Below are 12,792 nucleotides of genomic sequence, written 5' to 3'. Positions count from 1 at the left end.
GCCAAAAGCCACCAGCCACTGTTACACTGCAAAGGGACGCTACAACTTGCTCCTAAATATTAAGTTGTTTCACTTCCATGTTTTCTATCGCTCCTGTCTTTGTACAGCCACATCTACGGATTAAACCACCAGAGCTGCTATGGGACACACCTAAGCAAACAAAATAAAATTAAGAGGCTTTAATTATACAACTGTAGGGGCTAAAGAAGACGAAAGCCCCAGTCGTGGATATACACCTCTTGACATGGCCGGGCCCCGCCCCTCTCTGCCCCTCCCCAGGCTCCCCGCTGCCCACACCTACCGCCCGCCAGCACAGAGGCTGCTACCCGTGCCTGCGGGGGGGACCGTCCCACTGTCCCCTCCAGCAGAACAGCCCGGGGACATCTCTGTGTCTGGAGCCGCTCAGCCCATCCGACCCGAGGGGGGCTCATCCTCAAGTGCTGCTGGAAATGTTAATGGTCCAACTACTTCCAGAGATCCAGCTTGGAAGAAATGTTGTACCTAGTAAATAATTGCAGTTATCATTGCATCAGTTTAGTTTAAAGAGCTGACAAACCTCTCTAAACTCAAAGCGTAATTAGTCATTAGGGTGTAGTTTTTCGGCACTGTTCAGCAATTTGTAACCCGTTCCTTTTAATGGGGTTACGCGTTACTTACCCACACAGATGTCTGGAAAACTGAAACCGCTGGTTACGAAGCAGCAACCTTGTTCATTTGCTTGCATGATAGTCAAATCACCTCGAAAACCAGTGTCTAATGGCCAGCCGATGAATAATCAATGTCTCACTTTTCATCTGAGTGTGAAAGTGAGAATAATCTAATACACGGGCCTCTGGTAAAACGCCAGGCCTCGGGTTCCGCTTCTATTCAGGGCTGATTTATAACCCAATGGAAACCTGATGTAAACATATGATCAATGAGTCCCATCATTGCTGATAATAACCCCCAACCGGCCCACTCCCTCATCTCCAAAGCCATCCCTTCAGGCTATTAGTTTCGTCCAGCTAATCCTCTCTACTGTTCCTGCCTGCTGCTTTTACCTTGGCCATCCGTTCAGTCCAGCAGACTCACAAGTAATTTTATACGCAGCAGAGAGCGGGTGGAATTGATTTTTCACTCAGTGCTCAGTTCCCATCTGAATAATTATCAATTTTACTGCCTCATAAAGGGAAGAGTCAAAATTTCAAATCAATTCAAAAGAGCTTCTGAGACTACAGAAACTGTGCATGAGAATAAAGGTCAAAGTTGTCAGTGACCTCGGGAGATGATGTCAGATATTAGTACACTGAGTAGTTGACATCAGAGGCACTCAATATGACATGACTAGTGCTAATGCAAATCATATTTATGCTGACTACTGGAGACCAGCCATTAATATTTAAAAGAGTATGTGAAAGCCTGCATTCAAAATAAATATAACATATTCCGCAGAATCTGAAGTTAATAAAGACGGATCACCGCCTAGTCATATGCTATGAAGTGAAAGATTACTGCATATTAACAGACAAAGTATTACATCAAGATTGCCACCAATGCAGGAGAGTCCAGAGCCCAGGCTGCTGTTCTGTCCTTTACATTCAATCATGGCACGCACGTACAGTCCCGAGCACCTGACACACCCCAGTGCTGAGTTCATTGCTAGTTTCCATGAAACCTCTACTAGGCAAGTAAAACATAAGAACCTGTAATATGACAAGGGAATCATCATATTCTGATAATGATGTCAATAATAAACATCATTAATATTCTCACAATATGCTACCTGCTGCCAGGAATATATTAGCTACCATCATATATTTCGCCTCCAATTAGAAAAGTAAACAAATGACAACAATAACAGCAGTGACTGTATGGCAGGCTTGTTCCAAATGACAGTGCACCTATTAAACACAAAGATGACCACGAGTCATTTGCATTTTGCTAATAACTTCTGTTTTCGTTAAAAGCCTCCAGACCTGTGAAACATGTCTCCTGCAACAGCATCTTTGCAACTGCATTAGGAATCCAGAGATGCTTGTAAATGTGCGTTTTCAAATAGTTTAATGAGATTTTAAGGGAATGTGGCAGAGAGTAAATGTGGAGATACGTAACTATGAACATCGTGGTCTCCCTGTAACGTACTTGGGCTGTGATAAACCTGACGGAGCCAGGAGGGGGAAATCTCCCCTTTTCAGAAGCATGAGATTTAATTTCTGTTGTATTTACCTTTAACAGAAAAAAATCTCACTGAGTCACCTACTGCAAAATAAAATATTCAAACTCAATAGCATACAGCCATTCGACTTGCACATTTCATTATCAAAATGTGTGGTTCAATGCCAGAATTTGTTCTTCCTCTTAAAACACTTCAGAGACCTTTCCTTCCCATTTGTCTATAGAAAACGTATTGATCTTACACACCTCCTTTTATAAGCAAAAATGAAACACCAAGTTCTAAGATACTGTACAGCCAAATATAGTATGTACACTTCTTCAGTATGATGAAAAAATACCTTCAACCTTTGGTTGTCATGAGAACACGGCTGAAGCTACTCAGGGTTGCATACCAGCGTAGGGAAGTTTGTTCTGTTACTAAATAGCCAATGCTACCTCAGTGTTCAGTACCACAAGGTTTAAAAATGAGTAAAACTCAGAAATGTAATAACAACAACCCATACAAAGGACTGCTAATTCACCTGCTGTAGAATTTCTGGGTTCTGCTGCATGAAATGAAGCAATCTTTGTCCATCTTGTGAAATTTCTCTACACCTGAGAGTCTTCTTGCCTTCCTTAGCAAGGTGCTTGAAGAGGTAGGTGACGATGTAATCCAAACTAGCGCAACAGCTGGAGGAGACAATTGTATCTGTGTAAAAAATGAAACAGGTTTGAAACTGTTTCCATAAAAGAATAATTAATAATGATATTCTAGAGTACTCAGAGAGCTCAACTTTAATAACCTCTTTGACATTAGGCTAATCGATACATCGACAAGGCTATTTTTGATGCAGGAGCTGACCAGCTTTGAAGACAGCTTTTATTCACAGTCAGCAGTACGAAACCTTCACTTTTGAGTAACCAGATAGCTCCATGTACTGAAAATCCTATGAACTCCAGTGAACGTCATGCACTCCTGTACGAACGCCCCTCTGTGTACTGGAAAGCACAGGATGAGGGTTGACATTTTACTGGTTTTTCAGTTTTGCATTCAGAAAGCTGCAGATTCCTGGAAACCAAAATTCAGTTTTGATGTGCTTACTAAAAAGGCAAGGTTAAATCAAGTAGAGCTATTGTCCAGGTTTCTATCAAGTAGTATTTCACAATGTTTCTCTGCCCCAAATAGCTTACAATCAATGTCAGGTGGCAACCAACGAACAAGGGCCACTAAGGGTAGGAAAAGGGTGGTCACAGAACAGCCAGTCAGTCATTTTGCTTAACTACTAATCATTCAAGTAGGCTGAAGTACATTAAATACGTCTGGCAACAATACAACAGCAGTCACTACCAAATGCTTCATGAATGTCCCCAAGCTGAAAGTCATGACAGCAAAGGAGGATATGGTTGAGAAGCAGAAGCAAAAGCCACTTCACATCTTTACTTACTGTTTCTATAAGTAAGAGACATTAAAAGCTTAAAGCTATTTGCAGAGTAAATATGTCTGATTTATGTCAGTTATTTTTTCCTAGGTGTCCGCTGTGTCCCTGCTGTGAAAGAAGATTCTGCTCACGTTTATGCATCAGCATGATGGTAACAGTGTACTGGTCCTTGGTTCCCATGCACCTCCTCTCGTCTCCCTCTTGCAAAGGGGTGCCCCTTCCCCTGCCCAGCTGCTGCCTCCTGGCCCGACCCCTGAGATGCTCCTTGGCCCCAAGGCCAGTGGCTGGTCCTCGGCCATGTACAGTGGTGCTGCCGCCCAGCTCCGCTCCCGTCACCCCAGCCAGGGCCACACGTTTAAACACTGCTGGCTCCTCACCATACCAAGGCCAGCGGTTCAACCTGCTGGGTGCGAGGGTTAGCCCTAGCTGATTTTCTCTGCAATTTCAAACATCAGATCCAGTAGAGCAGAGCATGCAGAACTCCGCCCTGTTGCCACTGACTTCAGCGAGAGCTTGCCTAGGCCTTTTATAGTTCACAGTATTTGTTCTAGATGGGCCACTGGAGTAAGGGCTGTGTGGGGGTTGCAAAAGGAATTAAACTGTTAAAATGCTCATTCTGAGGGAAAAGGGATTAGAAGGATCCAATTAAATGTACCTTGAATTCTTTAAACTATGCTAATTTGGAGGCCTGCCAAGCTTGCAGTGTTCATTTAAACACATCCCTCCAGACACCGAAGTATTTTGATCTGTGTCTGTTTAACTCCTTAAGCTCTGTGCTGACACTATTAACCCTTCGCCATCTAAAAACTGTGTTTTGCCAAGAGTGTTTTGAAATAAACACTGAAGAAACATTCACAGGCACAAAAGATACAAATGGTCTCCTAAGACTCCATCTTCCAAAGCAACCAGCTGACTTAGCAGCAAGCATTGAGAGCGATCTAACAGCTCACAGAAACGAGCTGGAGCATCTCCACTCCGTCTTCACTGGACCAGTGGGCTTCCCAGGACTGGATTCAGCAGGGCAGGATGTTAAGACGTTGCCGGAACAAAGCTGAGGTCAAAGTTAGAAGTCTTGCCAAAGTAAAGACCACAGAATCTGGCACTCATCGCGTTCTCAGCCAAAACAGTCCTGCATATAAACTAGAAATGCAATTCATGGTGGAATTGAATCACCATCAATAACAAGTGAGAGATTTGAAAATACATATTTCATAGGAGGGCTCTGCTGTATTTCTAAACCAGCGCTTAACTCTATTTCTTTTTAAATTGAATAATACAAAGTAAATCACTATCATCAGTTTACAAAACAGCAGTAGTTCTAAACATGCTGATACCGTACAAGTAGATATTTTACATTCGACAGTAAGTGATTTTAGCAGGACAGCAGACAGGTCTATGCTATCATCTGCTCATGAGAATCTGATACGAGTGTTAAGAGCTACTTAAATCTGCCCATAACTATATATCAAATATGCTTCCCTATGCTCATTTTTCCTTTTGATTGCAAGGATATAACAGACAGGGAGCATCAAGCAAACTCCCTTGAATGACTCTTCTGGGCACGTGGAACCTTGTGCTGGAGCAGAATGGTGTTCTCACTACATCTTTGTGAGACAAGCCAGCCAACCAAATAAACAGAACATAAAAAAGCAACAAGGAACTACTGGTTCTGAGCTATGGACAGAAGAAATGGATGGAGAAGACCAGGGAAAATGCAGTCAAAATCACATTTTTCATTTCTGGTCAACTCAGCTCTATCACCCATGAACTAATCGCTTGGATGACAAAGCAAGCAGACTGTGGTTACAGAAAATGCCCAAACCCATCCCTGGAGGGGTTCAAGGCAAGGCTGGATGAGGCTTTGAGCAACCTGGGGTAGCGGGAGGTGTCCCTGCCCATGGCAGGGGTTTGGAAATGGATGATCTTTAAGGTCCCTTCCGAACCAAACCATTCTATGATTCCATGTGTGCCAGAGTGGATCCGGTAACAGTTCAGTAGTTTTGTCAAACAAAACGGAGCTCTCTGGACTTACTCGCTGGTGAGGTAGGTGCTCATGGTAGGTTGGGGACAAGGATGATGACTCTGGCACCAGTCAGCACTACATTAAACTATATCTTTTAGTTTCTTCTTTGTCAGTATGCATTCATTTCATGTTCTGGAGACTAACTTTACATGCACTTTTTTATTATCCATGAGTTTTTGCCTTATGTAGGGAATTCCAATCAGACATTACCTCAAGTAACTGGAAGTTGATTAAAACGGGTTATGTTATCTTAAAAAAGCCAACAAAACCCCCAAACAGCTTGACAATGCCTTTTGGTCTCAACAATATGACAACAGCAGGCTGAAGGGGAATTACTTTTCAACAGTTTAATGACATTGCTGAATCTTTGCAAATTAAAAGATTTTGTTTTGTTTTTCACAAAAAGGCAAGGAGAGGGAGTTAAGTGGTATTTTCCCTGTCCATCAATTGCTTACAGTTCAATACTGGCATTATTTGTCTTCGAGACTAAATCTGGAAAGTAAATGGATTTAGCAATTTAACATCTAAATTAGGCAGCAAGACAGAAAAAAATGTTTTACTTTTTCCTCAATGAATAGCATACTACGCTATTAATCATATGAGAATTAGAAAAGCTCTGCAGAGATTAGTGACAGCATGCCAGGCAGACTGCATTAAAAGGCTCTGATCACTGAGTCAGCGGTGAAAAAGCCAGGTAAACACTTCAGAGGAGAACTATTGGAGTGTTTATCCTTGCAATAAGAGCTTAGATGAGGGCTTCCATTATAGCTGATTTACAGCTAGGTGCTTCTGAAGGAATACATGTTCTTTCACAGTGTTTATAAAGCATGGAATCAAGCAAGGTATTTACTCAGCAACAGAATGAACACTCCTCAGAAATAAGTATTTGGGGAATGTTTATCCTACAGCTGACAACAATGAGAGTCTCAAAGGTTTCACATATGGAAAGAGAATAGAGAAAAACATCAGTTACTTTTTCCTGTGGAAGAGAAGTGATCTCCTGGTATTTAATTTTTAAAATAAAAAAGACACCTATTTCATTTTTATAAACATTTCTGAAAATTACTTGTATATTCTAATCGGTTTAAAACACAATTCCCCATCAGATGGCTTACAGCCCTGAGCCCTACTATGCTGAGATGTTCTCAGGGCACCGATATAATTCAGTGAAAAAGGCAACGCTTAGATCTACTTACCCATCTTCCAAGGGCAGATGGATTTATCTGACCAAGAAACACGTAAGAAATAAATTTGTATTTCACTGTCTGACAATTGGTAATGTCCCAAATACCCAAATTTTAAAAGACATAAAACATTTAGAAGAATCACTCTTGAGAAAATGCAGTGACAGGTAACTAACTCTTGAGATGATAACAACTAAATTAACATTAAAAGCTCTAAACTGACACAATAGGAGTTCATCTGGACATGTCATGTAAGACTATGGAAAATTATTCAGTTCACTACAGAAATAAAACTTCTTGAACACAAATGAGGAACTTAATGGCTGACATCAATAGGCAGTACTAAGATGCCGATACATGCAGTATTAATAAATGACATTTGTCATTTCAACATGAAAGGTAAAAAAGAAGCACTTTTCAGTGGACTAATCATGGCAAGTATTACTCGTAATGTGAAAGAGACATTCACAAGATGAGGAGCTGCACAGGCATTTGGACAGAATCAACAACTGTTTTGGAAAGCTAGAGAATACAAGTGGAATCCATAGGGAAAATACCAGTAGGATCCTGAAGGTGGTGGCAGAAATCAAATGAGACCATCCTCCAGTCCAACCTCCTTCCCAAAACGGGGTTAACATAGATTCATAGAATCACAGAATGGTTTGGGTTGGAAAGGACCTTAAAGATCACCAAGTTCCAACCCCCTGCCATGGGCAGGGATACCCTCCACTAGCCCAGGTTGCTCAAAGCCTCATCCAGCCTGGCCTTGAACCCCTCCAGGGATACAGGTTCCTCTGGACCTTGTCCAGTATCTGGGAATATCTCCAAGGATGGAGATTCCACATCTCCTCTGGGCAGGTCTTACTCATAAACAACTTTGGCAAGTCTCAAAGACTAAAAAACTACTTGAGTTTGGAGGAATCAGAGCAAACAAATTAAAAAAAGAACATGAAAGTGAGCATAATAGCTTTTGATGCACCAAGCCTTCAGTGTAGTCAGGCGAAGTTAAAAATTCTGACACACTGTTTTAGTCTTGTATGTTTGTATTTATCCTAGGTACTTTAAGGCCATTAAGATGAACTGAATAAGAGCATTGGCTAAGCAAGTCTATGGTTTATGAAACGTGAAAAAAAAGTGAGTTGTTAAAATTTTTGTTGATACTTTTCTCAGCAGAACATGAGGAATTCCACCAAATAAAAGTTCTATAATAAAGCACTGATGTTCCTAAAATTAATAATTCTTCATGATTAAACTCCCAGATACCTAAACCACAAAAGTTTAAAGCTAAAATTGGAAATACGTACTTTCCTTACTCCTCCTCCCTGCCTGAATGAGCTATCAACACTCTTTGAGAGCAGAAAATAATAACAACACATGAAAGCTGAAGCTTATGTAGCTTTTACCTTTTCTTCTTTCTCTTCTACATGAATTCAAATTGGGTTTCAAAGTGATGGTTAAAGTAAAACTGGTATGCTAGTGAATTAGCTAAATTAATATATCCAGTATCTCAAATGGAAGAGGTGTAATGTGGAGTGATAACAAAAACCAGGACCAGGGCTTGCTAAACTGGCCAGTCAAGCATTCAGTCCAATACATGCATTTGCAAATGATCAACAGGCAGACTCGCAGCAGAACCCACTTATAGGCAGAAACTGCTGTGCCATCATTACAGGTGACAAAGCACTCAAAATATCTGGGAGAAGATGGATTTCAGCATTATATAATAAAATGATCTGAATACTTCTTTACTACTGTTGCTTAGCTATTCACTACCCATTTTCTCTCTAAGAGTAGTTTGCCTCTTGCAGCAAAAACTGCTGAATGTGTTTAACATGGCAAATGCTTTCTGAGTCTCGGTGCATTCATACAGTCCTATGGGGCTTGACTGACACTTGGTGGTAATGAGAAACACCAGCTATTAGAAACATCTATACACACTGATGTTATATGTGCCTATTTTTTATTCCTTAATAACCACTCTAATCAATAAATACTACTGGAATGTTCTGAACAACTTCTCAGTCAAAACCTATATAAATGCACGGCATACCTAGGTGATCAGAACATAAATGCACGATTTATTTTTTTTCCCCCTGATGCCCGGCCTCCTTCACATTCCCAAGAACTTTAGGCTACCAACCTCCTGCCCCCAAAACTCCAAACGTTTGGACAGTCATCTGGTTAAAAAGCATACATCAAACCATGCAAGAGAATGAAATGACAGCAGTCAGACTGCTGCATTTTTATCGTTACTCCAAGCATGCTTCTGTTACACTAACTCCCCTCTAAAGTATATTCAGGAAGTACTGAATAACTAGTCTCTTTTTTTCATGGATAAATACACCTTCAAATTTCTCAAATCATATCACAGCTGTGCAGAACAAGCATCATTTATACAACAGCTATGTAGATCAAATAAAAACAAAACCCCACAGACTCCTGTACACATTTTAATACATTTTACTTCTGAATAACAAATGCATGAATTTTCAGTACAATCCTAGTGGAAGCACATTAATAGTTTTAACAACTCTGGCTCATAAGAAAAGACAATTAAAAAATATTATCTGTAAAATCCTACCGGTTAGATGTTCAAAAGAACTTAGGTCCATCAACCAGAAGAGTCCCATTCTTAAAATATTCAAAAGCTAGCATCTTCCACTGTCACTTGATACTCATTTTTAAAGATACAAATTAATGTGCTTCTTTGAAAATCAGAGATACCCAAGTACTCGAATTCTTTCTTTAGCTGAGTGTAAGTAATTCTTACCTACTGCCGTAAGTCCTTCAGAGACTGAGGTAAGAATGTAGACTAGGACGTGAGGTTCTAAACTGGTAATGAAACTCATATGATCTTGGGTCAGACACTCCAGAAGTGGGTAATAAGACTGGCTTAGTTTTCGATATTGCTGAAAAAGAGAGTACACATTCAGAGTAAATACAGATACTACCATTGACTAATACTAACGTTAACAGATGACAGAAGAATGGTTTTACATTTTCTTAATGATGTGATAAATTCTAATTTAGCCATTAAATCACAATATTTATAGAGACAAAATATTTTCTCCTGTTCAGCAGATTTCAACTTTTCAAATTTACCATAGGATATAAACTTGCTATTAGTTTAAAATAAGCTCAGGATAATACAATAGTGCTATCACACTTGGGCATGCTACACAGCTAGCAGTCTAGTAAAAGCAGGACAGTGTCCTGTCCAGGGTCTCAGTTTGACAGGATTACAGCCCGTATCCTACTTTCTGTAGGAAATCTTACAAAGATTTATCACAGATTTCCCCAAATCATCTCAGACATGGACTTTTTTGTGCTTAAGTGATGGCCTGTAACAGGGTCCGCGCAGGCAAGGGCACTTGTTTGAATCTATTGGCCCAACCAGCATCTTACTCTTATTTAGGGCATTTATTGTTGGATGGCTAGGCATGTGCCAAATATGCACACTTTACTATACAACCAACACACTGATTTTAATTGAGAGCAATTTTTCTGTTCCAAGAACTTTATTTATGTGGCAGGCAGAAACCTGGGTATTAACCATCTTTAACTATCCCAAATTTGTCCCTTCCTGCAAGAAAATTATAGTTCTGAACTAAAACGTCATCAAGAAAATGTCACAGTTCAAATTTAGGCTGATACTGCGCAAGATCTGTTGTCTTCCCACAGAGAAGTGGGAACATGGTGTACTTTAAAATTAAAGTTTTAAATTTTATGGGGAATACACAATGACAATTTACAGATTGAAACTAATTGCAGAGTAGCTGAATATGTGAGGATGTTTTACAGTGCATGCAGGCAACCTAAATGGATTTGCAAGTGTCGAAAGGAAAAAAAAAATTGCATTTCTTTCACGACAAGCCTAGTGAAAATTCTGGAAAAGCTCCCGTATCACATGACAGTTCTGTTATACCTGTATTTTAGATGTCATTATATAAACAAATTCAAGTCATTGAACTGAAAGCTGGGTTTGAGCTGTTCTAGATCCCTCTGTCTCATTATAACAATACAAAGCCTGTGGTGGTGTTATTTCATATTTCACGTAAAGACTCCCAAGATGAGTAATCGCTTACTAGCAAGTCACTGTGGGATACTGAAAGCAGCATTTTGACAAAGGCCTGAAGTACATTGTCAAAGTGGTTGTCCCCATACAACTTGAAGACGCCAAAGCTGACATAATTTCCACATAAGGCAGATTTGAGTGCAGAGTAACAGATGGAAATGCCCTTGAGTTTCAACGGATAAACCTGATCTTTTGACAAAGTCCCAAGAGAGAGGATCTGATTACCTGTTTTCATAAAAAGAAAGAAAGAAAGAAACTTATATAAGCAGCTGCAAATCTAAAATATTTTGATGGCACTATCTAAACTTATTTGTTGTCTTTATATTCATTACTATTTGGAAAAAAAATTGTTTCTGCATTTGATGTAAAAGATTTGTTGGGTAAGCATGACTAGAGCTTAAAAACCACCAAGGATTAGTAAGCAAAATTTAGAATATAAGCTATGGAATTCCCATCATCGATGTACAGCCAGACCATGACTGGGTCTATCAGCATGAATTCTTTAATCTGAACAGAGTTGCAACACATGGTTTTACAGCTCCTCCTGCTGCAGCAAAGCCTGGTTTTGATCCATTACCATGCTGGTCTCTTGGGATGGTTGCCGATGTATACACACACTAAATATATCCCTCAGAAAACAAATATGTCCATTACAAAAGCCTCTATTTTACCCATCACAGATGGGAATGACTTTTTAATTAAAATCCATGTTTATAATGTAAAAAGAACAGCTAACTGTAAATATTTGCTGTTACTATTAAGAGGCAGTAGTGACTTTTGGATCCACTGTGCAGCAGTGCAGTAGATCCCGCTGCAGTCCTCTGTACAAACCCAATTACTCACAAGGCCTCGTTACCAAGTTTTCCAAGTATCTTGTAATAATTCAAGACTCATCTTCACAGCATCCCAGAGCTAGTTTGTCTTCGTGATGATTTTTTTCTTAACCTGAAGTACAAGGCCTCGTTACCAAGTTTTCCAAGTAACTTGTAATAACTCAAGGCTCATCTTCACAGCACCCCAGAGCTAGTTTGTCTTTGTGATGACTTTTTCTTAACCTGAAGCAATTAATGAAAGTGAGCTAAACCAGCACCATGAACACAGCCAAGACGATGTACTGCAGCTCCACCACGACCCAGCCTTCCTAGGCTGACCCCACCTGACGCTGGCCTTGGCACACTTGGCCTGCACAAAACCCAAGCGCCAGGACATCATTGTCGGTAATTTTAACTAGAGGAAAATAACACAAAAATGTACATTTTAAAAGTATTCCTACAAATAAAAGCACAATAGTCCCCAGATCGGATGCTCGGCTTGTCTGCTTTCCGTGTCTAACCCAGTTGTCACGGCTATGATGACACCTTGGATCAAGGAGCAGTGAGCGAACTGGACATTAACCATTCAGAATTCCAAACATTGCCCGTTGAGAGAGGTAGTTACGACACCTTGGTTTTGCTTTTATAATAGGTAATTAAAAAATGACCCTAAAATCTTGCCGGACACGACACAGATCTCATAGATTGTGCAGTATTGTTTACTACAGATTGAGGCCCAACATTAAACTGGGTCTGTCTGCATGCAGCTCTCCCTCCTACCCACACAAATCTCCGTCTGCAAATCGTACCTGCCTTATTTTAATCCTTTCTCTTACTGTTATTGGTTGCTGACAATGAAGAATTTACAACATATAGTTAGAAAAATAAGGGGGGAAAACCTTGTTTTTAAACACCCAACACATCAAAGTATCACCCCTTTGGTATCATTTAATGCAAAGAAGGAAAAGCGTTAAGTTACTGTTTAAAACATCAGCGTTGTTCACCAGCTTTAGCAAGTAGAAGGCAACTTATCCATCAGGTTGTAAAGGACAAGCAGATTTACAAAAAAAAGACCAGGAGTATGATGAGGGATTGCTTAGAAGAAGTAACTGGGGCCTGTAAGAAG

At 40.1% G+C, this 12,792-nt stretch overlaps 1 protein-coding gene across 1 annotated transcript in view; it reads right to left on the bottom strand.

Annotated features, from left to right (window-relative positions):
* Positions 1-2,666: 2,666 nt before the first annotated feature.
* RANBP17 (RAN binding protein 17) overlaps positions 2,667-12,792 on the bottom strand; it is a gene marked incomplete at its 5' end in the record, with an annotated part of 125,662 nt that continues 115,536 nt past the window's right edge. The window contains 3 exons of the mRNA XM_010075006.1: positions 2,667-2,842; positions 9,550-9,688; positions 10,865-11,079. Of these exons, the coding sequence (XP_010073308.1) occupies positions 2,667-2,842; positions 9,550-9,688; positions 10,865-11,079 (530 nt within the window). The remainder of the gene's footprint in view (positions 2,843-9,549; positions 9,689-10,864; positions 11,080-12,792) is intronic.

This window comes from Pterocles gutturalis, unplaced genomic scaffold, assembly GCF_000699245.1.
Source record: "Pterocles gutturalis isolate BGI_N339 unplaced genomic scaffold, ASM69924v1 scaffold2857, whole genome shotgun sequence".
Taxonomy (NCBI): Eukaryota; Metazoa; Chordata; class Aves; order Pterocliformes; family Pteroclidae; genus Pterocles; species Pterocles gutturalis.
This window is presented reverse-complemented; position numbering and strand designations above follow the sequence as displayed.